At 35.3% G+C, this 27397-nt stretch overlaps 3 protein-coding genes across 5 annotated transcripts in view; all 3 read left to right on the forward strand.

Annotated features, from left to right (window-relative positions):
• LOC111436838 (probable serine/threonine-protein kinase PBL26) overlaps positions 1-235 on the forward strand; it is a 3134-nt gene extending 2899 nt beyond the window's left edge. The window contains exon 6 of the mRNA XM_023074606.1: positions 129-235. The gene's annotated coding sequence lies outside the window, so the exon portion shown is untranslated. The remainder of the gene's footprint in view (positions 1-128) is intronic.
• Positions 236-1522: 1287 nt separating this feature from the next.
• On the forward strand, positions 1523-13308 carry LOC111436825. 2 transcript variants are annotated; one of them, XM_023074589.1, is made up of 13 exons: positions 1523-1984; positions 2363-2534; positions 2629-2846; positions 4656-4716; positions 5352-5424; positions 6484-6561; positions 7346-7503; positions 8429-8597; positions 10332-10794; positions 10884-11264; positions 11747-11950; positions 12286-12419; positions 12946-13308. In XM_023074589.1, exons 1-13 carry the CDS (start codon positions 1622-1624, stop codon positions 13166-13168), a joined length of 2697 nt encoding a protein of 898 aa, XP_022930357.1. In that variant the 5' UTR covers positions 1523-1621; the 3' UTR covers positions 13169-13308. The 2 variants fall into 2 exon arrangements, with proteins under 2 accessions (XP_022930357.1, XP_022930365.1); XM_023074597.1 differs by lacking the exon at positions 1523-1984 and having other exon boundaries at positions 2370-2534; positions 2631-2846.
• Positions 13309-16251: 2943 nt separating this feature from the next.
• Positions 16252-26905, forward strand: LOC111436277 (probable UDP-N-acetylglucosamine--peptide N-acetylglucosaminyltransferase SEC). 2 transcript variants are annotated; one of them, XM_023074022.1, is made up of 29 exons: positions 16252-16380; positions 16546-16743; positions 17288-17433; positions 17646-17744; positions 17832-17882; positions 18556-18672; positions 19289-19345; positions 20277-20396; positions 20544-20606; positions 20732-20810; positions 21044-21153; positions 21259-21312; positions 21398-21465; positions 21573-21675; positions 21862-22064; positions 22637-22733; positions 23229-23300; positions 23412-23488; positions 23560-23676; positions 23751-23835; positions 23912-24079; positions 24542-24652; positions 24732-24818; positions 24908-25035; positions 25116-25198; positions 25305-25410; positions 25508-25654; positions 26207-26327; positions 26424-26905. In XM_023074022.1, exons 2-29 carry the CDS (start codon positions 16557-16559, stop codon positions 26535-26537), a joined length of 2970 nt encoding a protein of 989 aa, XP_022929790.1. In that variant the 5' UTR covers positions 16252-16380; positions 16546-16556; the 3' UTR covers positions 26538-26905. The 2 variants fall into 2 exon arrangements, with proteins under 2 accessions (XP_022929790.1, XP_022929788.1); XM_023074020.1 differs by having other exon boundaries at positions 16255-16743.
• The last annotated feature ends 492 nt before the right edge of the window (positions 26906-27397 follow it).

Below are 27397 nucleotides of genomic sequence, written 5' to 3' on the forward strand. Positions count from 1 at the left end.
GGGGGGGGGGGGGGGGGGGGGGGGGGGGGGGGGGGGGGGGGGGGGGGGGGGGGGGGGGGGGGGGGGGGGGGGGGGGGGGGGGGGGGGGGGGGGGGGGGGGGGGGGGGGGGGGGGGGGGGGGGGGGGAGAGAATTGAAGGACACCAAGAGTGAAAAATGTTTCCATTTTTTCTCTCTCAGTAAGGGGAAAAAAACACACGCTATTTTAAGTCGAAATTAACTCTTCGCTTAAATTATTTTTCTTCTCCTTTTTATTATCCTATAATTAAATTATACCCATCTAAATTCAATTAAATAATTAAGTAAATCTATTCTATAATTATTTTTCTTTCTTTTCTTTATAATTTTTAAATTGATGTCGGTTTCTTTAAAGCTAAAAATGTTCATTAACTCGAGAGAGAGAAAATAGCTAAACGGGATGAAAGATCAAAGCTATATTCTTCGTTCACACCCTCAACTCCTCCCAATCGTCTCGTCTATACATGCATACGTACGCACCCGTTAAGATACGAAACAAACTCACACTTGTAATAATGGATTTATATTTATCCGTCACAAAAATAATTCAATCCTATATATTTAAGACCATATTTAATTAATTTTAAAAATGATAAATTAACGATAATACTGTGAACTTTGTAATTTATATAAAAAAATTTCTTTAAAATTTCAACAAAGTCTAAGAAACGCTTTATTATTATTATTATAATTATTATTATGTAACAATTAGTAATTTTTTTAATTTAAAAAAGTTTTATTAATACGCTTAGTTGTAAAAGTAGTATTAACACCCTTCAAATTTATAAAAAAAAAAATTAAAAAAAAATCTTTCTGTCAATATATGGACAAAAAGGAACACCTCGGACATTATCTCTAAATTTTTAATATTATGTTTGAAAGTTAATGAGAAATTTTGAAATATAGCACTGATTATTTATTTATTTTTTAATTGCATTTTTAAAATTTTTGAGGGTATTAATGAAAAATGAAGATAGTATTCCTCCTTTATAAACTTATGATCTTCTCCTAAATTAAACAAGGTGGACTCACTCTCAATAATCCCCAACCATTCTCCCCTCAAAAAAAGTACACTATAAGCCTCCTTTGAGGCTTATGGAGCTCTCGAACAACCTCTCCCCTTAATCGAGGCTCAACCCCTTTCTTTGGAGCCCCCGAACAAAGTACACTCGTAATTCGACACTTTAGTAATTTTTTACTACACCTTCGAGACCCACAATTATTTGTTCGACATTTAAGGATTTTATTGACATGGTTAAGTTTAGAGCATGGCTCTGATACAAAGTCTGGAATCACGACTCTCCACAATGGTACGATATTGTCCACTTTGAACACACACACACACACACACACATATATATATATATATATATATATATATATTATTTATTTAAATTTTAAGGTATGATTTAAAAATTGAGATGTTTTATTTTTCTCTTAAAAAATTAAGTTATTTAAAATTATTTAAAATTATCCCTTCAAGATATTTATTTTTACAGTACCACGATAGTTGGAGCAGTTCATTATCGTCTCTCCCTCAGCACCCGCCTTCTTTCTTCTCTTCGCGGAGGCTCTGTTTCTTATCCAAATTCCCGCAGCCATTAATGTCCAAATTCCTGCTCTCTCACTCCTACCTTCTCACCCTTCCCCACAAGCATCATTCCTTTTCCCTCCACAATGGCGTCTTCCCCCCCATCCGCTCAGTTCTCTCTACTGAGAAGCGGGGTAGAAAGAAGCGGCAGTCGCGGCAGCAACAATTGCAACAAAAGGACGACGATTCCACTGTGTTTGAGAAGTCCCTTCGCTTCACTTTCATGGAGGAACTCATGGACCGCGCTAGAAACCACGATCCACTTGGCGTTTCTGATGTCATTTATGATATGGTTGCCGCTGGATTGAGCCCTGGTCCTCGCTCCTTCCATGGCTTGGTTGTTTCACATGTTCTTAATGCTGATGCTGAGGGAGCGGTGAGAAACCAGATGCTTTCTCTCTTTCTTTTCCATTATCGGATATTTTGAAGTAAAGGAACTTTAACCCTTGATTTGTCTTTCCCGTTCCAAAAACTTATCTGATCGGTATCGTAATTTGAGGTTGAAGTTTTCTCATATAATGTAACCTTCGCATTTTTCACTTGGTAAACAGAAGACGGGAAAACGTATAACATAGACTGTATTTAATTTGATCAGGTGTATCCATAATTTGTCCCCCTTTTTCGTGTAGACATGGAGTGGAATACAATTTTTCCCCTGACAAAATAAACCTTGTTTCGGTTCCTTTGTCAATTTTGTTTTCAGATATGTATTTTTTTTCTCTCTCTCTAAATTTTATGGTTATGTTGAATGTAGATGCAATCTCTGAGAAAGGAACTAAGTACTGGACTTCGTCCCCTTCACGAAACGTTTGTTGCATTAGTTCGGTTATTTGGTAACAAGGGTCTTGCTACTAGAGGCTTAGAAATCCTTGCAGCCATGGAGAAATTGAACTATGACATTCGCCAAGCTTGGCTCATTCTTATTGGTAATCTCTTGAACTTCCTGACAATGATGCTTAAAACGTATATATTTTAGTTATGTTTATAGTTTGTTTTAGTTGCTTGAGTTATTTTGACTAGAGGAACTCGTAAAGAACAAATATTTAGAAGACGCCAATAAAGTGTTCTTAAAGGGTGCCAAAGGGGGCCTAAGAGCCACGGACAAGATTTACGATCTTCTAATTGAGGAAGACTGTAAAGCTGGGGACCATTCAAATGCCTTGGAAATTTCATATGAAATGGAGGCTGCTGGGCGGATGGCAACAACCTTCCATTTCAATTGCCTTCTCAGTGTCCAGGTGATGTATCTTAGTATTGGATAATTTTGTACAATTTTTTAGGAATGCGTAGTTGATCTCGTACAGGTATAGTTAATTAAGGATTCTATTTTGAATTTTAAAAAGTAGAAAGTGACCCTTATAATAATGGTTCTGATAGTGAGTGTATATATCTATATGTACGTTCTTCTAGACTTTACTGATTAAGCTTCCATTGGTAGGTGTCCAGCAGTAAGAATTTTTAACAGTCAAATTTGTTACTTTGCTCTCTTGGACTTTGTGGTTTGCATAACATAAGGATGACCACTTTTTCTTCTTCTTTTTAACTCTATAATTTCTTCTATCCGTCCTCCTTCTTCCCTCTCCACTTGTGTGGGGAGGGGGGACACTATAAGAAGTGGGGAATTTATTATTTGATGGAGTTATTGGATTAGTTTTGGTATCTGTATCTATAGGCTCTACTAGTTTCATAAGCTGTTATAGCACAGTTAACTTTCACAGTTGTCAAATTTTTAGTGCACAAGTCAATTTGTGTTTGTTAAGCATCTCGGAAGGCTACAAAGTATAAAAATTTGAATGTTTCTCCAAAGTCTTTACTAAATGTTGAAAGATCAAATTTTTGATAAACCATGAATAGGTTTTCTCAAATTGAGACCTTGAAATGGAAACTTATTTCCCATTCTCTTTTGGATCTCTATATTTGGTCTATATACTTTTATTGAAGTAGTATCTTAGTTCTGAACTTAGTACATAACAATGTAGATGCAGGTACAAATTTGTAGTTATCTTCTAATAAAAAAAAAATTGTAGCTATTTAGTCTATAAGCTTTAGCATATAGAAGTTTAAAATTAGTAATTATTTAATTCATAAACTTTTATATGTAACAAGTAGTCATTGTAGTTTAAAATTTGTAACAATTTAGTTTACAAAATTTGTATATAATAATTTAGTAATTGTTCTTAAAATTTGTAATTATTTAGTCTATATGATGAAAAATCCCGGTTAATGGGGGTTTCTAACATATAGATCTATAAATTGTTCATGGATCAATTGTATACTTCTTTTAACAATAAATCAAACTTTCCAATGAAGAAATGAAAATAGACTAATGCTAAAAAACAGAAACTCCACAAGGGAGTGAAACGAAAAGAAAAGAAAATAAAAACAATTACATAGGATAAATAAAAGCATACCATTTCAAATTAATGTCATATAATGAAAAATCCACGAAAACTTGGAAAGAGCGCACCAAGAATAAGCCTTTAGTCGAGCAGAATCAAAACTAGACGAGCAGAATCAAAACTATCAACCCATGATAAATGCTTATCTTTGAAAGTTCTTTGATTTCGTTCCATCCAAATTTCCAAGTAGATGGCCTCCATCGCATTTATCATAGAAGAGAAGCCTTCTAACTCATCAAAGGACCAATAATCAGCTGCATAAAATTATACTTAAAAAGATTGGAGAACACCCAACTGAAGTCGAACTAGTGGAAGAGCTTGAACCAACAATTTAGAGTATAACCACACCCAATGAGAAGTTGTATCCCTTGAACACTTTCATTTTTATTATATTAATGAGAAGTTGTTTCTTGTTATTAAAAAAAAAAAAAAGAAAAAAAAAAGAAAGAAAGCAAGATGCCTCTTGCTTCCTTAGAGGACTTTACACCATTGGAGGATTTGTAAACTTGTATATGTGTGTGCAATGGCTATTTAATGAATAATATTTATTTCCTCAATGCTAGTAAGTTATGAAGTCTACAATTGTCGTCCATTTGTGCTTGAAGCGGTTGGAGAGATCAAACTAATATGGTTTATTTACTTGTTTAGGCTACTTGTGGAATACCTGAAATTGCTTTCTCAACATTTGAGAACATGGAATATGGAGAAGGTTTGCACTATCTTTTCTGTGCTCGTGTTTTGTTTGATATTCTCAAAAAATGCATAGGCAATCTATCATTCCTAGTAAATATTATGGATTCCGGGCAATCTGCGGTGTGATGACCTACTCCTATTGTTAGCTTCAAGTTTTGGGTGGCATTGTTCTCTTCTGGTCTTTAGTTTAGGTTTTTGGTTTCCTTATATTTTATGGATTCTGGGCTGGACTTCTTCCTTTGTAAGTTTTAGTGACTCATTGTAATTTTTCTCCAATCATTGAAAATTTTGTTTTCTTTTAAAAAGATACGCAGAGCTAGAGCTTTTTTATGTTTGATTTTGTAGATGATTTTCATCCATCCATAATGTCTTGATATGCTCAAGACTCAAATAAAGAGTGGGGGAAAAAAAACTCAACTCAACAGAACAACTCGTGTTAACGGTCCTTGAGAATTTCAATAATCACCATTTGTTTTGGTTTATTTAACTTGTAATAATATTTTTGGTATATTACAAGAAGAATGAATCATTCGATAAATATGGTCTGGACCAACTTTCAGCTGGTTTTGCTTTATGTGCAGTTTGTAACTGAGCTCTGCTCATATTCTCCATGGTTGAAGTTTGATACTTTTCAACTAAATCATATGACAGATTACATGAAGCCTGACACTGAGACATATAATTGGGTGATCCAAGCATATACAAGAGCTGAATCTTATGATAGGTATGTTCGTTCTTTGTTAAAAAAATGAATGATAGGTATGTTCTTGCACATAAATTTCTTGTTATGTTGCATCCACTTTGAGGTGGCGGTTATTTCTTTTGGGCTGGTGTTTTCTTCCTTTATTGTGGTAACAAATTAGTCTTATTTCCTCCATTTCATGAGTGGACGTTTGGAATTTGGTGCATTTTAATACATCTTGTTGACCCATGTTACAAAGCTTTTCAAGATTTTTCCTTGTTTCTGATCACATGCTATTGGATCTCTTATAATTTATTTCTTGTACGCTCTTCCGTTTAGTTTCAGCCTATGTTTTTGTGTAGTCATTTTCTACTGTTATTTTTCTTGATTAAAGCAGTTCTTTTAGCCAAAAAACATCCTTTTGGACGTGACAATTTTTTTTTTTTACCAACGCTCTGTTTCCTCAGGATTTTGGCGTGATTGTAAATCTGAAGGAGTTTCAAGGAATTCGTATGCTTGTTATCTCTTGAAACAGAATGATTTAAAATCCTACGCCAAACTAAAATGGTTGGGTATTGTTGGATTTCATAACAAATTTGAAGAAAATTATGATTGAATGTTTTCATATTTTAACCTTTTTTAATCAATAAAACAGGATTGAAAGGTTATGCTTTATTTTCTTTTCCTTTCCAAGGAACATCGAAACAAAATATTTTAGATAAATTCATTTCAAGTCTTTCTTGTCTGACAAAATATTTTATTCACGTTCCTTCCAAATCTTTCTCATTCCAAACAAGATAAAAGATCATTATTTTCAAATCATGAATTATAAAATTATACCTTGAACCTTCTTGATTCCAAATGCAGGGTAAAACTTTAGAAGAGAAGTTTCACTTATAGTCGGTGATGTCTTTTCTGCCTTGTTTTTACCATTTTATATGACAGATGATATACTTTTTATTCTGTGGAAGTGAATAAAACTTGTGTTGTGGTTATATGTCTACTTTTGTTCAGAAGCTTGTTTCGTTTTTATTCTCTTGTTTATGTAGATGCTTGTAATTCTTACTATTTTACTACTAATCGTTTCATTGTTTTGAATAGGGTGCAAGATGTTGCTGAGTTACTTGGCATGATGGTTGAAGACCACAAGCGTCTACAGCCTAACATGAGAACCTATGCGTAAGTTGAAACCTTAGTTAATCGGGAAATTAAATAAATTATTCTCTCATTGCTTTGTTTGAAGTGATAGATGTATTTATTATTATTATTATTTGTTAGAAACTGTACTTTCATTAAGAATGATGAAAGAAAATACAAAGGCATAGAAAAAACCAAGTCACACAAAAGGAAGTACCAAAAACTACACAAATGGACTTCAATCTGACAAAACTAAACCAATATCATAATTACAAAAAGACCTAGTAATTGATACCCACAAAGAAGCATTAAACCTCACCAACTTCCAAGCCTTTCAGGCTCTCTAAAGACTATGTTATTCCTCTCAAGCCAAACCCCCCACAACACCGCAAAGAAACTTGCTAGCCACAAAACATTGCTCTTCTCACAAAAAGGCGGCCCTAGGAGAACCTCCTCAATCACCGCAAAGCAGTCCCCATTCCCAAACCAATCATAAATTAAAACCAACCAACGGGCCCAAAGAGACTGAACAAATGGGCAACTCCACAATAAATGATACAAATCCTCAGATTGGTGTCTACAAAGGATACAACATTATGGGAACAACACAAGAAGAATGTATCGGGAAGCAACCCAAAGTGTTGATGAGTCTCATTTACTGATGAAATGGTTAACGGTGGAACTTCTCTTTTAAGAATTATGTAATAAAAGTTGCTTTTCTACCTGGATAGCAGATAAAGTCTTTTAGGCTTTTATTATTTCTCTCTACGTTCTTTCTTCTATAGTATTTTATATTGGTGCATAATAAAATCATGTATTTTTTCAGGCTCTTGGTAGAGTGTTTTACCAAGTATTGTGTTATACGAGAAGCCATCAGGCATTTTCGTGGGCTAAAAACTTTTCCAGGTGGAACAAAAGCTTTGCATAATGAAGGAAATTTTGGTGATCCACTTTCCTTGTATCTTCGAGCTTTATGTAGAGAAGGTATTTTACAATTCATCATTGTTAGTGGTAACAAGAATTTCTTAATTTTCTTGCCATTATGATTTTGGAGCAGGAAGAGGAACTTTGATGGATTTTTCTGACACACTTATTTATGATTTAATTAGGTCAAGAGGTTGTCTTGTGAGTTTAGTCTAGGTGCATGGAAGCTTGTTGGAACATTCACGAGCATTAAAACAAAAAAGTAAAAAAGAAGTATATTCATATTATTAAATAACTCGTTTGACATGCCAAATATTGTGTAGTCTAAAAATTAACTTCCAATTAAAATTCAACCGAGGAGTCACTAAATGTTTTATTTGCCAAAGGTAAATTCATAGTCATGGAACTTCTAACCAAATAAAATGAACACCCCCTATTTTATTCATAAAAGGACTATCAATTTGTAGATATCGTGTACATGGCTTGTAATGTCATTGGGCATGTATTATCAGAAGTGAACATTTTTTTTTCTCTTCATAGTCGTGTCAACGAATCAATTGATGGTGAGTAAATGCTGATTTTCTTGATTAGTATTAATGAAGCATATGTGGAGGTATTATTGAGGAAGCCTAATCTTTTTGCATCATTACAGGAAGTTGCTTATCTTGTTTCTGTTTGACTTTTTACAGCGCTTTCAGTTTCAGCTCGTCTGCTTACACTTGCTAGTATTTAATTAATAGCCTCTGGACTTGGCAATCAATAAGATAATGACATTATTGTAAGATAATAAACAGAGTGGTTATCCAATTCACTTCATTTGAATCGTCTTCTTTTAGTTAAAATTCTCCTTGGTTTTGGGTGTTTATCACAACTAGCTGCTGATTGATCAGCTATTTCGGTTATTAAATGTTCTAATCAGAATCCTTTCTTATAAATTCCCATAGCCATTAGAAAATTTCTGAAATGGTGTCCCTCTTTTGTGCAGGTAGGGTTGTAGAGCTCTTAGAAGCATTAGAAGCTATGGCTAGAGACAACCAACAGATTCCTTCGAGAGCCATGATCTTGAGCAGAAAGTATCGATCACTTGTGAGCTCATGGATTGAACCTTTACAGGAAGAAGCTGAACATGGATACGAGATAGACTACATTGCAAGGTGTATATAATATTGTAGAGTAATCTCCCGCAACTCTGGCTCTGTCTCTTCTCTTATGTACTCTTTTCAGTACCATCTTGATAAATTTATTGGACGATTAGTTTATTAATTTTCTTAATTCTGGAAAAGGGTAAAAAATCATGGGTATTAGTCATCACTCCAAAAGCAATATCTAAAACAATAGTCTCATGCCTGATTTTGGCAATGGCCTTCAGTGTTGGAGGAAGAAATTCCACTTGAGAATGCACCCTGGTCTGCTGGACGATGATTCTCTGTTTACTTATTTGTTTGAACCTTTTTTCTTCATTGTCTTACATGTCTTTTCTTTCTATGACTCTTTCTTTATCTTATTTTGTCATCCGGTTACATGTCTTATGTTCTTTTTCACTTTTGTGTGACCTCAAGATTGGGATTTGGATGTTGCTTGTGCTTCCGGAAACATGTCCCACTCCATTCTGCTACTTAAAAATAGGATTCTTCGGTGGCTTATTCCTAAAGATGCGAAGTTGTAAACGAATAAGAGAGAATTTGGGGGCTCCCTTTCTCTTCTGAATTCTTAGCTTCCTAACCCAAGAGAGTGTCCACTCAATAAACAAAACTCCTTAAATACTTTCTCAATTTATCCTTTTTACTACTAGTGGTAATGGGGTTCACTTTTCACAATCACACAAACTACTAGGTAGACTCAGTCCTCGTCTGCTTCTTACTGTCCACTTCAATAATAGGGGTATATCATTGGTTATCCTAAAAAGCCAGCTTCTTCTCACGATGAAGATCTGGAAATTTAATAATAGTTAATAATTAGTTCTCACATAGCATCAGTACCTCCTGGATCCTTGTATAGTTCAGAACTTCAAATAATACTAGGATGAGACTGGAAAGCCTAAGAACTTAAGACCTCATCTAGTTGTACACAAACAACCATATCTGGATTACGCTTGTGGTAGAATGGGACATATTACATAAGTGCCGGCAACGGGCTTATGTAAAACATGAAAACATGGTGGATTGAAACAAGATCAAGTAACAACAGTATATCAGCAACAAGTCCCTTTTTTTTTTCTTTGTAACAAACCAAATTTCCATTGAGAAAAAAGAAAGAAAACAAGTATATACAAAAAACAAGCCCAGCTAAAAGGGTCTAGAAATAGCTATGGAAATGGACTCCAATCCAACAAAAATCAAATCAATATCATAATATTATTCCAGCACAAGTAGGTTTCTAGGTTTCTACCTCGGGCGGGAAGTATGCATGCATTGGAATTTAGCAAGAAAACATGGTTCTTTAGCAGCACTCTCGAAAGGGCTGAAGAATACCTAAAGTTAGATATCTTTCTCTTCGTAAGGTTTTACCTTACAATCTATTATTAATTTGGTTGAACTTGTTTCGTTTGTTAAAGATTGATTCTGAGCTGCCAGTATCTTGAAATCACTGTGCCTTTTGAGTTTTACATTTCCTGACTTTATTTATCAGGTAAAAGCAAATGTTATGGGATTTAATATTGGACTTAAGTTAAAACGTTGAGTTAAATTATTTTCAATGAAATAACTCAACTTGCTTTCTATTTGTGGATGATTCTCTTGGGTTACAAGCTTTTGTCGTTTGCATGGATATGAAATTGCCAATCCAAACGGCAAATATTTGGGCATGAAACAATTTCATAGTTTAATGATGCATTTTGTTTGGATCCTATTTGTTTAAGTTGATGACAACTAGCTCTGCATGTGAATCAGATACATTGAAGAGGGTGGACTCACTGGAGAACGCAAGAGATGGGTGCCTCGAAGAGGAAAAACTCCTCTAGATCCTGATGCAGATGGATTCATCTATTCAAATCCTATGGAAACATCCTTTAAGCAACGATGTCTAGAAGATTGGAAGATGTACCACCGAAAGATTTTGAAAACCTTGCAGAATGAAGGACTTGCAGCTCTTGGGGATGCATCTGAAGCTGATTATATTAGAGTCGAGGAGAGATTGAAGAAAATTATAAAGGGTCCTGATCCAAATATTTTAAAGCCAAAGGCTGCAAGTAAGATGCTTGTATCAGAATTAAAAGAAGAATTGGAAGCACAAGGTTTACCGATTGATGGAACTAGAAATATTCTTTACCAGCGGGTTCAAAAAGCAAGGAGAATAAATCGGTCTCGTGGTCGGCCCCTTTGGGTTCCTCCAGTGGAGGAGGAGGAAGAGGAGGTTTAACTAGTCCTTTGATATTCATTTTAAAGATACATTATTAAGAGCCACTAAAATTTTTATTAACAAATAAGTGCCTTTATCTTCAGGTTGATGAAGAGCTGGATGAACTAATTTCACGAATAAAGCTACACGAAGGAAACACAGAGTTCTGGAAACGCCGTTTTCTTGGAGAAGGCTTGGACAGTAATAATGTTAAACCTTCTGAAGATGATCAGTCAGAACCTCTTGATTCTTTGGATGATGTTGACATTGTAGAAGACGTTGCAAAGGAGATTGATGAAGAAGAAGCCGAGGAGGAAGAGGAGGTTGAACCAACCGAGAATCAAGATGGTGAAAGAGTTATTAAGAAGGAAGTTGAAGCTAAGAAGCCTCCTCAAATGATAGGTGTCCAATTGTTGAAAGACGTTGACCAAACCTCAACAACATCCAAAAAGTCAAGGAGAAGACGTTCTCGAGCATCAGTTGAGGTATGAGATGTCAACTTCTAGTTTCCTTAAAAGGAAACATATTTTTTCATTGATGGAATGAAAAACTACAAAAGAATACCAACGAACATATTGAACTAAAAAAGTGGAAAAATTCCACAAATTCTGAACTCAAAGAAGCATGAAAAGACCAATCTAAAAAACAATCGCGCACTTCATAAATGTCAACAGCCCAACTTTTTTGAACGTCTATTCTCAATGATGAAATATCCTCGTACTAGTTAACTGAGTTCATCTAAACATGTATATTCAAAGGCCTATATACTAAGGTAAGGAGAAATAGATTATGGAAATGAAATTTTAGGAGGATAATGATGTGCCAACTGCTTTACAATTTTGGGAACTAAATCTTCAAAATCAGCTTCTTAGTGATGGAAACTTATGTTTGCATTAAACCCTTTACCCATTAAATTAAAACAATTTGAGGTATGCTTACATCTTCCTACTTTAATATGTGGATGCAGGACGATCGTGATGAAGACTGGTTTCCTGAAGATTTATTCGAGGCATTTGGAGAGTTGCGAAAGAGGAAAGTCTTTGATGAATCTGACATGTACACAATAGCTGATGTTTGGGGTTGGACTTGGGAGAGAGAACTTAAGAACAGACCTCCCAGGAGGTGGTCACAGGAATGGGAAGTGGAGTTGGCCATTAAAATTATGCACAAGGCAATTTCTCTCTACTTTTTCGCTTGTTTTTCTTACTTTGCATTGGGAATGTCTTCATTATCTGTACTCTCTTTCTCTCTCTCTCTCTGTCTCTCAACTTACCATCCGCATTTGAGTAAATTAGGTTAAATTAGTCGATTTCTTTCTGCATGAAATTCATAGCATAGGAGAACAATTGGTTGCTGAATGTTGGTGAATTTGCCGTTTCCAAAATTTCATTAGGGAAATCATTACCATAGAAATTGTTTGTATTGACCTCTTGACTTCAACAGTAGCATTAGAAATCTTTAAATTTGTTTTTGTCTTAATCTTTCATTCAATTTTCCACTTTACAGGTGATTGAATTGGGTGGGATACCAACAATTGGCGACTGTGCCATGATCTTGCGAGCTGCCATCAAGGCTCCTCTTCCGTCTGCCTTTTTTAAGATCTTGCAGACAACTCATAGTCTTGGCTATGTATTTGGGAGGTACGCTTATTTTTCTTGATTTATCAAGCTCTTAAACCCTAAAAAGAACAAAGAAATTAAAGAAAGAAACTCAGCGTTTGAACTAGGAATTTGGCATTGTGCAAAAGCTGGATAAGTAATTTTATGTCATTTTCACTTTTGTCTCTCATTCTCTGAAAGTTTCCTAGTTTGTCTCCAATAGACAAGGCCTAACTGTATGTAAGTATAAAACTGAGCTGTTTATCATCACGATATGTATCAAGGTTACGAACATCTCTCTAGTTGATTCATATTCTACCTCAACGGTCCATGTTGATTTGGGTTGTGTGGAATGTATATATTTCTTATCATTAAATTAGAACACAGATAATCATTCTTCCATTGTAAATTCTTTTTCCTTTAGATTTCGAGGGGGGGTTTCGAACGTTCGACCTTTTCTTGAGAGTATATACTCAAATGGGAAGATAATTGTGAATGCATTTTTGCTTAACCTGTAATAGCAATATATATGTGTGTTTTTAACTCTTGGGACGTCTCTGTATTGCAGCCCATTATATGATGAGATTATTACCCTGTGTCTTGATCTTGGGGAACTAGATGCAGCCATTGCCATCGTAGCAGATCTGGAAACCACAGGAATCTCGGTTCCCGACGAAACACTCGATCGGATAATCTCCGCTAGACAGACAAACGATGCTGCGCCCAAGCGTGATTCACCCATTGATATTACACTCAATGATCATAGTTTAGGCAATGATGAAGAATCATAATCATCAAACATGTTCTTGTTTTCCTTTTGTACAGTTCAGTTCTAGAACATTGGAGTTGAAAAATTTTGATCTGTTAATCCGTGTAATCAATCACTTGCTTTACTTTATTTAATCGTTCCACAAATTGTTCTTGGCACTGATATTGACTCTCTTCATAATGTTAAGTTTTATATCTGAGCTTAATTTTGTTTCTTATTTTATTTTGAAAGGGCTAATTAATAAAAAATATTTTTAAAACTTCTTTTCTATAAAATATTTTTAAATTAAAAAATAAATAAATAAAAATGCTCTTGTCATTAATTTTGGATAAAACCATGACAATATAGTTTTATTGAAAAAATGGTAAAAAAAAATCCTATATATTTCATAGGTAAAATACATATATATATATATATATAATATAATGTATTTTAAAAATAATATATTCCACCAACCAAATTTCTAAAAATTTAAAATTTAATATTACAAGCATCGATTTTGATAATTAAAAAATTCTACCATATAATTTTTTTTTAGTTTAAATACTACTATTACCGTTTCAAAATTAACTAATTTATTTTTTTAATACACACGCACACATGATAGGGACCAAAAGACATCAATCATACAATATACTTAATTTATTTTTTTAATACACACGCATTATGATATAAACCAAAAGACATCAATCATACAATATACTTCAATGAAGATGTGAAGAAAAGCTTGTCAAAATTATCAAAAGACGTTTCAATTCATGCCACATTGAAGAAGAACGAAGTTTAATTATTATAAATGGGTTACAATTTAGAGTAATTTAAAGTTATTGTATTTTGAGACTTTTTATTTACTTTAGGTTACAATTAGATAATGGTTAATTATGGTCATTAGTCATGAATTGAAATATCCTTTGATAATTTTGTCAACCTTTTATTCACATCTTCGTTGAAGTATATTGTATGATTGATGTCTCTTAGTTCATATCACACCATCACCCCCTCTCTCATTTCCCGTCTAAACGTGGAATCTCCTCTCCGTTCGAGGCGTGTTCCTACAGTATCGGAGCCGCGGGTAAAGTAGACATATGGCCCAATCACTATCACCAAAACCAATCAACTCAAGATTGTTTAATGGAAACCGACCAGAAGGGGACATCTTAGATACAAATTCAATGAATGAAACCATTAACATTATCATCAAATAATCCACTAGAATTTTTTCCATTCAAAATTACGTCTAACGACCACAATTAATTTCAAGGGTATTAACAAAACTGCAACGTTCTTTCCCATTTAAAACTTATCCGTTATAATTTTTTTTAATATTTTTAAAGATCGAAATTAATATTAACAAAAATAAGTAATTTAGCCTAAAAATAAGTGTAGAATTGCCTAAAAAAAATGTAAAGGAAAAGAAAAGATAATCACGTCACATGGGAATGAGTTGTTTGGTCGATGAGAGAGTGGAAATGATGAACATTGATTAGACATATTGTCTTTGTGGAAACACTAAATTCATACATCATTATCTTCACCACCTACCCACTATTATGTTCATATTATTATTTCTTTTTTAAGCCATGTTTATTACGCCTAATAATTGTCTCTCGTGTTATCGAATCATACAAGTTATTATTCGGTCATTTATAACGTTACTGTACCTTCTCTATTTATTGTAACTTGGTTATTCGTCTGCACGAGTTTAGTTTAAGATGTTTTTTTTTTTTTGAAGCCTTCGACAAGAAATTCCATTAATAATTGGCCGTTTTGATTCTTTGGAACAATTCGATGAATTTAGTAGCTACTTTTAAGATGAACAAATGACTATCGATAAAACTTGTTATATTTTTATGATGAGATGGTTGCTGTTCATGGACTAGTTGTACCTACTGTTTCTTTTTTATGGTAAAACTATAATGACAAAATTTTAAATTTTGAAACTGTGTTCTAATTCTCGTCATATTTGTTGTTGATGTGCAAATGCACCATGTGATACAACGAGAAAGAGACAAACGAGGAAGAAATAACCTCTGATAAAGTCGTAAGGATTGTATTTGTTGTATGAGGATTGATCCAACATTCACCACCGTCTTGTTTTCCTAGATCTAACCAGGCCCTGACTTATGTTTCACGTGAATTATATATATATAGTTAAAAAAAATATGAACTTGTAACACATTAATATTTAAAAGGGAAATAAATTAAATATTTTATATATATCTATCTGTATGTGACATTGTTACAATAGTTTAACTAATTAAATTATACTCAAGTTGATAACAAACGAATAAAAAAATTATTGTTTTTAAAAAACACGTGTTAAATATTATACCAAATAGCTTTCTAAGTAATTTCAGATAATTTTTGAAAGGTTAGAAAAGAGTGTTCGGTTGATTCTTTTAAAATTTTCGTTCTTATTTATCGAATAATTATATTAATTTTTTTTTCTAAAGTCAATATTTACGGTAAACTCACTATTACTTCCCACCAAATGAATTGCAACTGAACAATCGTCATCTCAAGATGCAACTTTCTTTTTTACCACTTACGAAATTTGTGGTGAGCAAACCCATTTGACTCGTATTATTCTTCGAACTGTAGATTCTTACCTCATCAACTCAAAGAAATTCTCAACCGCTCGATATTAAGAACGAGAAACCATATCCACAATATTGAGGTGCGTCTCGCTTTCGATGTTTTTCCTTTTACTTTGTTTAGTAGCGAGCCACAGTGTCGATAAAGTTATTAAAGCAATTTCGAGCTTCCATAAGTGATACCAAACCCTAAATCAGTGATCGAGAAATAAGTATCGAGATTGGAGCGGAACCGGAATTTTAAAAAGGAAGAAGAATGTGCACATAGTATGAGTTGAAAAAAGAAGATTCTAAAATGGACAAGAAAGGATCTCATGCCAAAATTTGTTCACACACTTCTCACCCACTTTGTTTCTTTGTCGCACGTGTCAGTAGCAAGCGAATCTAATTTCTTACCACCCACAAGGGCTCAATCTGGGCCGTCCACGTGGAGGGTTGAGATGTCTTCTCTGTTTTGACCCTTTTTATTTATTTATTTCCTCCTATTAATACGCGTTGCCTTAATCTGATTTCACCTTAGAAAAAACAGTCCTTTTTTTTCCTTCCTTGCTTTTTTTGGAGGGGGAGATTGTTCTTCTTTTGTCTCGTTCTTCTTCCACGGAATTCGAAGAAGTACTCGAAAATTCCAAACTGACATAGGGTTTGGTTTTTTCCGAGCTCTTTCATTTCTTCTTCTTCTTCTTCGATTTGATTGATTTGGTTTGGTTTGGTTTGGTTTGCTTTGATTTGATTTGCTGTTACTGTGTTCTTCTGGGGGGGTTTTGTTGCTGGAGCTCCGATCTGAGTTGGGTTTGATTCTTTGAAGGGATCGCGGTGATGATTTCGGTACAAGGCGAGGTTCGCCATCAGCAGCTGCTGGCGGGGACTGGGACTGGGACTGGGACTGGGACTGGGGTTTCTCGAGCTGGGTTTGTCTCTGATCGTGGTGGCGAATCGTTTGCAGTGAAGGCGGAGCCCCCATCGCTCAGCCTGGTTAAGTTCGAGAGTGCTGATTCTCTTGAAGGTTTGTGATTTCGTTTTGTGAGTTGGGGTTTGGGGATTTGGGAGTTGCACATTTGTTAAGAATGTTTAGTTATTTAGCTGAAGCCTAGCTCGTAGAGGTACTTAATGCAGTGGATAGTTGATGATGGTTTTGAATCGGTGGTTCTGGAGTGGATATCTTTGTGTGCCTTTCACTCGTTGGTGTATTGGGAATGTTATGCTCGTCTGTTTTTGTTGTCTGCGCTAGTTTGGGCGAAAAATCATTTTTGTATGCCGTTCACATCATTTGTTAAATTGTTTTGGCAAGGATTTTTCTGAGTGTACTTACCTTCTCTGCTATTAATTGAAGTATATTTTGAACTAGATTTGCGTTCATTGCATCTTGACAAGCATTAAAGAAAATGATAAATAAGAACTCGAGGAGGAGAGAGAACCCATGTAGTTTCACTTTTTCCCCCTTCTTTATTATGCAGTTTACTTGATTTATCTCAAACCAAATGACAAAAAAATGTTCTTAAACTTCGATTTTTTGTAACACTGGTTCTAATTACACCATTGTGTTGCAGTTGATGAAGAAACCTATTTGGCTCTTGCACATAAGAAGTACAAGAATGGTGATTATAAGCAGGCGCTGGAGCATAGTACTGTAGTTTATGAGAGGAATTCACTGCGCACAGATAATCTTCTTCTGATGGGTGCCATATACTATCAGGTATTTTTCTCTGCTGCTGATTTGGGCATTGACCAGCTTTATGTCGAAAATATATATATTTTTTAATTTTGGTATATGATGTCAGGTATCTAATTATTGTTAATAAATTTATCTATATCTTAAATTTACCAGTTTCTTAGTTTCTTTATGCTCATTTTATCAAGTCTGTAATAATCCAATCTTCAAGTATATGCTTGGTTTTTTCTTTACAGTTGGGTGATTTTGATATGTGTATTGCGAAAAACGAAGAAGCTCTCCGTATAGAGCCACGTTTTGCTGAGTGTTATGGAAACATGGCTAATGCTTGGAAGGTAATTCTTGTGATAATTGTGCTTGGCGTTCTAATTGTTCCTTATCCTCTTTGAGTGCTGATGCTACCGCCTTCATGCAAAATACAGGAAAAAGGAAATATCGATCTTGCAATTCGTTACTATCTACTTGCCATTGAGGTTTGTGAAGATTTCTGATCCCTTTTCATAAAAAAAGTGATGTTGATTTAATTGGTATTAACAGTGGCTATACCAACTTGTATTAGATTTGGGCCCATAGTTGCACATGATGTGCAACCTCTCATAACTGCATGCATTGAGACTGTCCTTGTATGAGACTCAGATTTTTTCTCAATATGGTTTGTTGTCATCCCTCTGCCCTTTTGACGAGACATCTGAAGCTTGATTTTGAGCAGGTTATAGTACCCAACTTCCTAGGTTTCTTGGAATGATAGTTAAGATTTATAATATTGGAGGAACTGAATAGCTTTTTACAATGGGCAAGGCTTGGGAAAAGGCAGTGATGGCTTGTTATCTGATGTGGTTCCCCCCGCATTTATGCTCTTGAGGTTGATTATAGCATTTATTACGTGTTGGGATCTATGTTTTTCTTTCTGGCTGGAAGTGTTAACCTGATTTTACCTGCGTTTATCCTTATGAAGGTTATTTGGTGGGCTTGCTTAAGATGATTTTGGAGATTTTCTTCCAATATTTATAATTCACATTATCTGTATATGTTGCTCGTGTAGATTTTATGGGTTATTATACTCGAAATGCATTTCTTTATGGCTCCCAGTGCTCCTTTTCACATTGTACAAGTGTGGTCCTCACCTAGTTTGATGTGATGCTGCAGCTTCGACCCAATTTTTGTGATGCATGGTCAAACTTGGCTAGTGCATACATGCGAAAAGGCAGGCTTGGTGAGGCCGCACAATGTTGTCGGCAGGCACTTGCGTTGAATCCCCTTCTGGTAATTTTCCACCCCCACTCTCTCTATATGTGTTTGTTTGTATGAATGTACGTACATATGTATGAAAATATCATTTTTTGTATAGAACATTAATCAATCTAATGGTTATTTGTTGGTCTTCCTTTATTACAGTGTTGCTGGTAATATTGTTGGTTCAGTTTGGATAGTTTTACTCATGAAGTTAAACCATTTGGTTTATTATTATGGATAGATTTTGAAGTGTTGATATATATAGGAACCATGTTTATGTAGTGTTTTTAAGTGTAAGTGTAACCCCTAAGGTGACAAGTTGGATTGATTGATGAAATATAGACTTCGTTTGTTATATTAGTTGCTTAGCAACTCTCTCTCTTTCATTTTTTTTTTTTTACTTCTTTGTACAAAGATTCCGGTTACAATACCTCGCAAGATGGCACTGACATTATAGTATTTCTATATGTCGGACTGTGCATGTTCTATGGGTAGTAGACTGACCTTTTTGTTCATTCCCACTGAAGTCAGAAATCAATGTCTTTCCTTGACTCTTGTTTTGGATTTCTCTTTCAAGTTTCCATTGTTTTTTCTTTTTCTCCAACGAGGATTTTTATACTTTCCTTCTGTGTTTACTGGAAAATAGGTTGATGCTCATAGCAACCTTGGCAATCTCATGAAAACACAAGGGCTGGTTCAAGAAGTAAGTACCTTCAAGTATATTCCGAACTGCTCCTCTTTGATTTCTGAGTGTGTTATGGGTAGCTGAACTTTGGATATTTGGGAGCTGGGATATTGAGTCCCCCATTGCCAATATGCTATTGAAACTGACGTTTATCTATGAACTTAGCACTCTTAATATCAATCTCCAAGGCGCTGTGGAACAAAATCATCCATAGTTCAGACTTCCTTTGAACTCTCCTAGCAAACTAATTTCACATAAACCAAAGTAATATTAATGTTCTTCACACAATGGGTATTTTTTATTTTATTTTATTTTTGTGGATAAGAAACTGAGATTTTTATTAATTGTCAAAAGACCAACACCCTAAAGGCCTTAAGGATGAGAAATCCCTAAGCCCAATTAAGAGGAGAACAAAAAAGGCCTCCAATATAAGTTAATGAGGATACAAAAGGAACTAGGAAAGTGTAGATTACCAATCCTATTTCTTAATTCTAAATTATTTTAGATTCGATCTAAATAGGGTTTTCGGGACAAGGAATAAACTAACCAGGGATAAATCCAAGCGACTCCTCTTTAAATCCAAACGATCTTTTTGTAGGCATTCGTCCCCGATTCAATTGGGGGAACAAATTGACTATAGAAACATGAGTTTGATTAGCTGATTTATTAGTGAACAAGGAAAAATATTATCTAGATGGGTAACTCATGCACGTTTTGTGTAGTTGGGAGGAAGGTGCCATCTATTATTTAGTTTTTCATGCTTAATGTCTCTCTTCCTCCAGTAAAGTTACTGATTAAAACAATTCATTGGTGGAACTGTGTTGGAATCCACAGTTCGATACATATTTCAATTTGTTTATCTTCAGGCCAGGGAACAGATGATGGTTGGTCTTGTTGTTACTTCCATGCCAAGTCTGCAAATTGTCAAGGAAACTAACATTTTGTGCAGGCATACAGCTGCTACCTTGAAGCTTTACGTATACAGCCTACATTTGCTATCGCCTGGTCAAATCTTGCTGGTCTTTTCATGGAATCTGGTGACCTTAACAGAGCACTTCAATACTACAAGGTATTCTTGTTCTTATGTAATTCATACCACTAGTCACAATGAAAGTGACTACTTTCCATTAACCTGTAAATGAAGTTTTTCAGTTACCTAAATCACTTTCTATATCTCTATCTTACTGATCTTTTCTTGTACTTCTTAATATTTTAGGAGGCCGTAAAACTCAAACCCCAATTTCCAGATGCCTATTTGAATCTGGGAAATGTTTATAAGGTAAGGTATCATATGCCTTGTTTGGGCAAGTCCATGGATGCAAGTGATTGTCCTTGCATTGGAGAGTGTCTCCTCCACCCTGGTATTCGAGCAAAAAACAAGAGATTTCTTTTTCTTTTTTCCAGGCTTTGGGAATGCCTCAGGAGGCAATTTTGTGCTACCAACGTGCTATTCAGATGCGACCCAACTATGCAATAGCATATGGTAAATGTTGATGCTTTATAATAATGTTTTTGAATTAGATTATTATGTTGTGGATATATGTATCCTTCTTGAGCTAATTACTTTTTTTGTGGGATTGAGGTGTTTCTTGATATTCCTTTAGACAGTACTTCAACCATGGTTTTCCTTTTTGTTTATATATACTCCATGTTTCATCGTTCTTAGCTGTCTCATTTTGATATCTGCCTTCCTAGTTAACGTGTTGAATGTTCCAGGTAATTTGGCAAGTACTTATTATGAACAAAGTCAACTTGATCTGGCAATACTTCATTACAAACAAGCTATTACATGTGATCCTAGATTTTTGGAGGCCTACAACAATTTGGTTGGTTCCATATGATTCATCATCTTAATTGACCACACGAGTTTTATCTTGTCTTCAAATTAATTTCTCTCTATCTCTCAACAATTACTTTTGTTTTGTTCCAAGGGTAATGCTCTTAAGGAGTTTGGCAGAGTGGATGAGGCTATCCAATGTTACAATGTATGTTTTTGTTAGTTGTCACTCTACCCTTTGTTTAGTTTACTATCGTTGTTTTCAGTGGTTAACATTATGTTCCTGCGTGTAGCAATGCCTTTCTCTGCAACCTAGCCACCCACAAGCTCTTACCAACCTTGGGAATATATATATGGAATGGTACATGTTTCCACTGTCTATATGATGCTACATAGCTGCTGCTAATTTGCTATTTATTACACAACTTTTTTCAGCAATAAATTTAAGAGCTGATTGTGTACCTACAGGAATATGGTGCCTGCTGCTGCTTCATATTATAAGGCCACACTTAGAGTAACTACTGGATTGTCAGCCCCCTTTAACAATCTCGCCATCATATATAAGCAACAGGTAGTAACAAATCCAGGCTTTAGTGTGTTTGTACTGGATGGTTTGAACCCTTAAAGAAATTGGACTATATGTATGAGGAGAAGTTCTAAGAACAAGCTTACAACAGTAAGCCTGAGGGGACTGTTGGGATAGTTTGATGTGCCATTTAGCGTTCAAATTCTAGCCCTTTAACTCGATCTACTACAGGGAAATTATGCGGATGCAATTTCGTGCTACAATGAGGTTCTTCGTATTGATCCATTGGCCGCTGATGGCCTTGTCAATAGGGGAAACACTTATAAGGAAATTGGTAGAGTGAGTGAAGCAATTCAGGACTACATACGGGCCATCAATATTCGGCCTACTATGGCTGAAGCGCATGCTAATTTAGCTTCAGCTTATAAGGACAGGTACTTTCTCTCTCCTATATAGGCAGTTTTAGTTGTGCTCCTAAAATTTCCATGCGATTTGTATCTTATTTTCAAAATTATTTGACCATGTTCTCATCAGATGCATCTTCAGTATGTAACCTTGAACGCTCTTATAACTTTTCATCAGTGAGAAGTTTGTTTCCTAAAAAATGAAATTGGATTTTCTGGACGTTTCATGGCTTGTTAATGCCTTGATCCAAAACAATAGAAGAGCATGTACGGCCTTTGGTTTATGATGTGTCTCTGGGAGGATTCTGAAAATTAAAAAGGTCTTTGAGTTTTAGTTTTCAGATCAAGCAACCTGTGCTTTTCTGTAACGTTTGAAGTGGTTGCTATTATTTTACATTAGTTGGGCAGTCGATACACAGGACACAAATAGTTAACGTTACAAGTTTGTTGGTTCAGGCCTTAATTTTTTTACTTTTACATCCATTCTTGATTTGTTGCTTTTATTCATCTCTTCCCCCCCGCCCCAAATTTTGGAGGAGGACAAAAATGGTGACTGTCTATTTATATTGATTTTAGTTTCATTTCATTTCTTTGGGTTATAGTGGACATGTGGAGGCAGCTATCAAGAGCTATAAACAAGCATTGCTTCTGCGGCCTGAGTTTCCTGAGGCAACATGCAACCTTTTGCATACATTAAGGGTATGTACTATATATATATTTTTTTTATTGATTGTGTGGAATGTTTAAAGGATGATCCTATAAGCATGTTGAAATAGATTTCATTCCTTTTTTTGTAAATATTTCTAATTGGGTGGTTCTATGAATTGGTTTCTTCCATTATATATTGTTTGACATCATAATGCTGCAGGAATAAGTTTCACATGTTTGTTGCTTCCGTCAATAATTTTCTGCTTATATGCTGTTGTCTATATGTTTTCTTCTATTTGCAACCTCTTGGTCTATAGGTGTTATGAGAAATTGCCTGTTTTTTTTAAGAAGCATGTGGAACATGATTTTCCAAGTTTTCTGCATCTGTGTTCAAAGAAAGAAATTCAACTTTGATGGCGGGTGCAACTTTTCCTTGTTTTGGGCCCACTCAATGACCTTAGATTTGGTTCTTGGTGTTAAGTTAATGCCAATCAGTTAAGCATTGAAGTTTTGTAAGCAAGAATTATATATATATTTATTTTGCAGTGTGTCTGCAACTGGGAGGACCGTGATAAAATGTTTGCTGAGGTAGAGGGGATTATCAAGAGGCAAATTAATGTTAGTATGACGCCTATTTTCTTTTCTAGTATTCACATTGACCCTTTCTTCAACATGCTCTATCCAATTTCTGTGCATAGTAATTTTTTGCCTGGCTACTCTTTGTTTCAGATGTCTGTTCTACCAAGTGTTCAACCTTTTCATGCAATAGCATACCCGATTGACCCATTGCTTGCACTTGAAATTAGGTACAGTTGTTCCCCCCTTGTATATGTTCTTCTCAATGAATGCAGCACTCAATTTTTTTCTGTTATTACAGCCGCAGTTACGCATCACACTGCTTGAAAATTGCATCTCGATTTTCACTTCCAAGTTTCAATCACCCTTCACCAGTTCCTATAAAGAAAAATGGTGGATTTGAGAGGCTTAGGGTTGGGTATGTATTTACCTAAAGATGTCCTTTTTTATTCTTTAGGAATTGTTCATTTTACTGAAGCTGTTGACCTGCAGCTATGTAAGCAGTGACTTCGGTAATCACCCCTTGTCACATCTTATGGGATCTGTTTTTGGTATGCACAACAGAGAGCATGTTGAGGTCTGGAAAATTTGGTTTAGGCATTTCTTGAGAAGTCCGTTTCTTCTGTCTCTTCTTTTGACTCCTTCCTTTTTAGGTCTTTTGCTATGCTTTGAGTCCAAACGATAATACAGAGTGGAGACAGCGTATTCAATTTGAAGCCGAGCACTTCGTCGATGTCTCTGCCATGACATCTGATGTGATTGCAAAAATGATAAATGAAGACAAAATACAAATACTAATAAATTTGAATGGTTATACTAAGGTACATGTAGTTTTTGATTTTATCCTGTTTTTCTTATTGAAGCTCAACTCTTGTTTAATTTAAGATTCAGTACTTTTTATGATTATTTTTCTTCAAACTTTGTTTGCCAGAATTACCTTAGATTTTTTTCTCATTATTTTGCATGTTCAAATAATGTTTTCTCTCTTTATGTTTTCTTTTCCTTTTAATTTGAATAATCATGAATTTGAGTCCTGGCAGTTCGAATAATTATTATATTAAAAAACATGGAAACTAGGAAGAGATGTATTTCTGTGTTATTTGTATATTTTGTTTCAGGGGAGTGACATCTTTGCCAAATGAGTTTTGAGTTAGAAATGTTGTATGAGCTTTTAGAAGCTAAAGCTATTGGGTTAATATGTTTGTTTATTTAAGTCTTCTTCTTAATGTTTATTATTTATTATTATTTTTGAGATATGATATGTATCTAGATGCAATTTGCAGGGGGCTAGAAATGAAATATTCGCCATGCAGCCTGCACCTATTCAGGTTTCATACATGGGGTTTCCAGGAACAACAGGGGCAACTTACATAGATTATTTAGTGTCTGATGAGGTGAGCTTAGTCTAGGTTTCAATACTTTCTAATTTTTATGGTCTTGTTAAATCTTCTGAACCTGCTTTTCTGCTTTCAGTTTGTTTCACCTTTACGTTATGCACATATTTACTCTGAGAAGATTGTCCACCTCCCTCACTGTTACTTTGTCAATGATTATAAGCAGGTTAGTGTTTAAATTGTAATTTTGTGGAACTGAGTTAGTTTCCTCATTAGTTTCCTGTCTTCCTTACCCTATTATTTCTGTGCGTGCAGAAAAATCTGGATGTGTTGGCTCCAAATTGCCAGCACAAACGTTCAGATTATGGATTACCTGATGGGAAATTCATTTTTGCTTGCTTTAATCAGTTGTACAAAATGGATCCAGAGATCTTCAACACCTGGTAATGATAGCTCCATATCTGACTCACTTTTTTTTTTTCTAATAGTTTTATCTCACCAGGTGCTTTCTTATTGGTACCAGGTGCAATATTCTTAAACGTGTGCCAAACAGTGCACTTTGGCTTCTCAGATTCCCGGCTGCTGGTGAAATGAGACTTCGTGCATGTATGAGAAATTGATTTAATAAAAATATTCTTGTATAAGTTATTTATGCTATTGGCATTGAAAAAGGGATTTTCCACTGGTGAATGAGAGTTTTGTTTTCATGCAGATGCTGCTGCGCAAGGAGTGCAACCAGAGCAAATAATTTTCACAGATGTTGCCATGAAAAATGAACATATCAGTCGTAGTGCCTTAGCAGATTTATTCCTGGATACGTTAGTCACTCTTCTTCTTCTATCTCTATGAATGACCCCTAGTTCTTTATTCTAATTGCTTCTTTTGTTGGGTTTGTGACGTTATCTGCATGTTCAGGCCTTTGTGCAATGCACATACAACAGGAACAGACATTTTATGGGCAGGTTTGCCAATGATTACCCTGCCTCTGGAGAAAATGGCTACCAGGGTTGCTGGTTCTCTCTGTCTTGCAACTGGACTGGGAGACGAGATGATTGTTAGCAGGTGACTGCTTTTATTATATTGTAAATTATGTGCGTGAGTTTGTCAAAATCATTAAGTGTTGAATATGCTCTTCATAAATGGAAATACTGGATAGTACCAACTCGGTAAGTCGGAATAGATTGGTCAATTATTTTCTACGGGTAAAACCCACTCACAAACTCACCCAAAAAAAGAAAAGAAAAGAAAAAGAAAACACTTGCTCTGTTGTTACTTCTTTCACTAGTTCAATCTCACTAGTATGATATGGGTGTTGATGTTTCTGATTTGAATATAGCAGTTAATGTTTAATTTATTTTTCTTTCCCTCTATATGACTGGTGCAGTCAAGTTTGTTTTGGAAACATAGGAAGCTTGGTACTTATACTGGGTGATGTTTCTCACAGTTTATGCCCCCGATTTTCCCTCTGTTTGCATTGACATTTTACTTGGAAGAAGTCTTTTTGTTAAGATTTCTCTTTGTTCCTTGTTATTGCTCTGCTGGCCTTTTACCTTTCCATGTGCTGGGAAAATTATAGCTAGTTTTCTGATTTATTTTGCTTGAAATGTTGTCTAGCATGAAAGAATACGAGGAGAAGGCCGTGTCATTGGCATTGAATCGGCCAAAACTGCAAGCACTTACCAACAAATTGAAGGCAGTGAGGATGACTTGCCCTCTGTTCGACACGGCTCGATGGGTACGATACACTGTGATCATCGTGTACAACATTATAGGTTTATATATTGGATCAAAACGTGCAAATAGTTCTGACTCCTAACTTGTGTTGTAATAGGTGAGGAACCTGGAGAGGTCATACTTCAAAATGTGGAACTTGCATTGTTCTGGACAACGTCCGCAACATTTCAAAGTGACCGAAAACAACTTGGAGTATCCCTTTGATAGATAGGTGAGGCAGGTGACACGGGATTGTATATAACCAAGAGAAATTTAAGTTGGGAAAAAAATTCATGTGTAGAATATGTATCAGGGGGTATAATATATCTGTGGATCAAAATGAATGTTGTTGTAGAGAAGTTAAAATGATTTGTGATGAAGTTATTCGGCTGCAGCATAGTGCCATTCCACGCCACTCGGTTCTTTTGTATCTGCAAACCTTGCTGGTAGTTTTGTTGTGAGTCAGCTGTGTTGTGCCATAACCGACCAATTGGTTCGGTTCTTGGCATTGACATTGTATTCCAGTCTTAACAGGATTGGCTTGGAAGTTGAACATCTGCCGCCATTATCAAGAAGAAGACAGAGGTTTGTTTGTTTGTTTGTTTTGACTTGATTTGATTTAGATTGTTGTTGTATGGTTGTTTAAAATGTTGTAAAAGGCAAAGCAGCGGAGGAATGAAGCCAAAAGGTTCATCGCTTCTGTTGCTGTATCATGATTATTCTTTTTGAAGTGCAGTGGCTGATAGTTCCTAGTAATTTTTATGTATCATATATGAAGGAGAAGGTGGGAATTGGTATGAACTTTGATTTTCTTGACTTGGAATTGCCCCCCATTCCAACAGCCTATTATTTTGCATCAACATCAGCTCTATACTTACAAGGGTCTTGGCGATCCGAACAATATGGTATGAAGACTATTTGGAAGAACGATCAAGACTACTACATGTACTGGCCTTCTTCGTCGAGCCCTTGTCGATTGCGAAATATGTAATATGGTAAGTGGCTAATGGTACTCATTGTATTGTATCTATCAACAATGATGATGTTGATATCATCAATATGTTAAGACGTTGCATTGATGCGATCGGGTTT

Source organism: Cucurbita moschata, unplaced genomic scaffold, assembly GCF_002738365.1.
Source record: "Cucurbita moschata cultivar Rifu unplaced genomic scaffold, Cmos_1.0 Cmo_Scf00003, whole genome shotgun sequence".
Taxonomy (NCBI): domain Eukaryota; kingdom Viridiplantae; phylum Streptophyta; class Magnoliopsida; order Cucurbitales; family Cucurbitaceae; genus Cucurbita; species Cucurbita moschata.

Coding starts and splice junctions, on each gene's coding strand:
- LOC111436277 (XM_023074022.1), top strand. CDS start 16,557: ATGATTTCGGTACAAGGCGAGGTTCGCCATCAGCAGCTGCTGGCGGGG. Junction 20,397..20,543: donor GAGCACTTCAATACTACAAG/GTATTCTTGTTC, acceptor TTAATATTTTAG/GAGGCCGTAAAACTCAAACC. Junction 21,676..21,861: donor CCATCATATATAAGCAACAG/GTAGTAACAAAT, acceptor GATCTACTACAG/GGAAATTATGCGGATGCAAT.
- LOC111436825 (XM_023074589.1), top strand. CDS start 1,622: ATGTCCAAATTCCTGCTCTCTCACTCCTACCTTCTCACCCTTCCCCAC. Junction 7,504..8,428: donor TCGAGCTTTATGTAGAGAAG/GTATTTTACAAT, acceptor TCTTTTGTGCAG/GTAGGGTTGTAGAGCTCTTA. Junction 8,598..10,331: donor GAGATAGACTACATTGCAAG/GTGTATATAATA, acceptor CATGTGAATCAG/ATACATTGAAGAGGGTGGAC.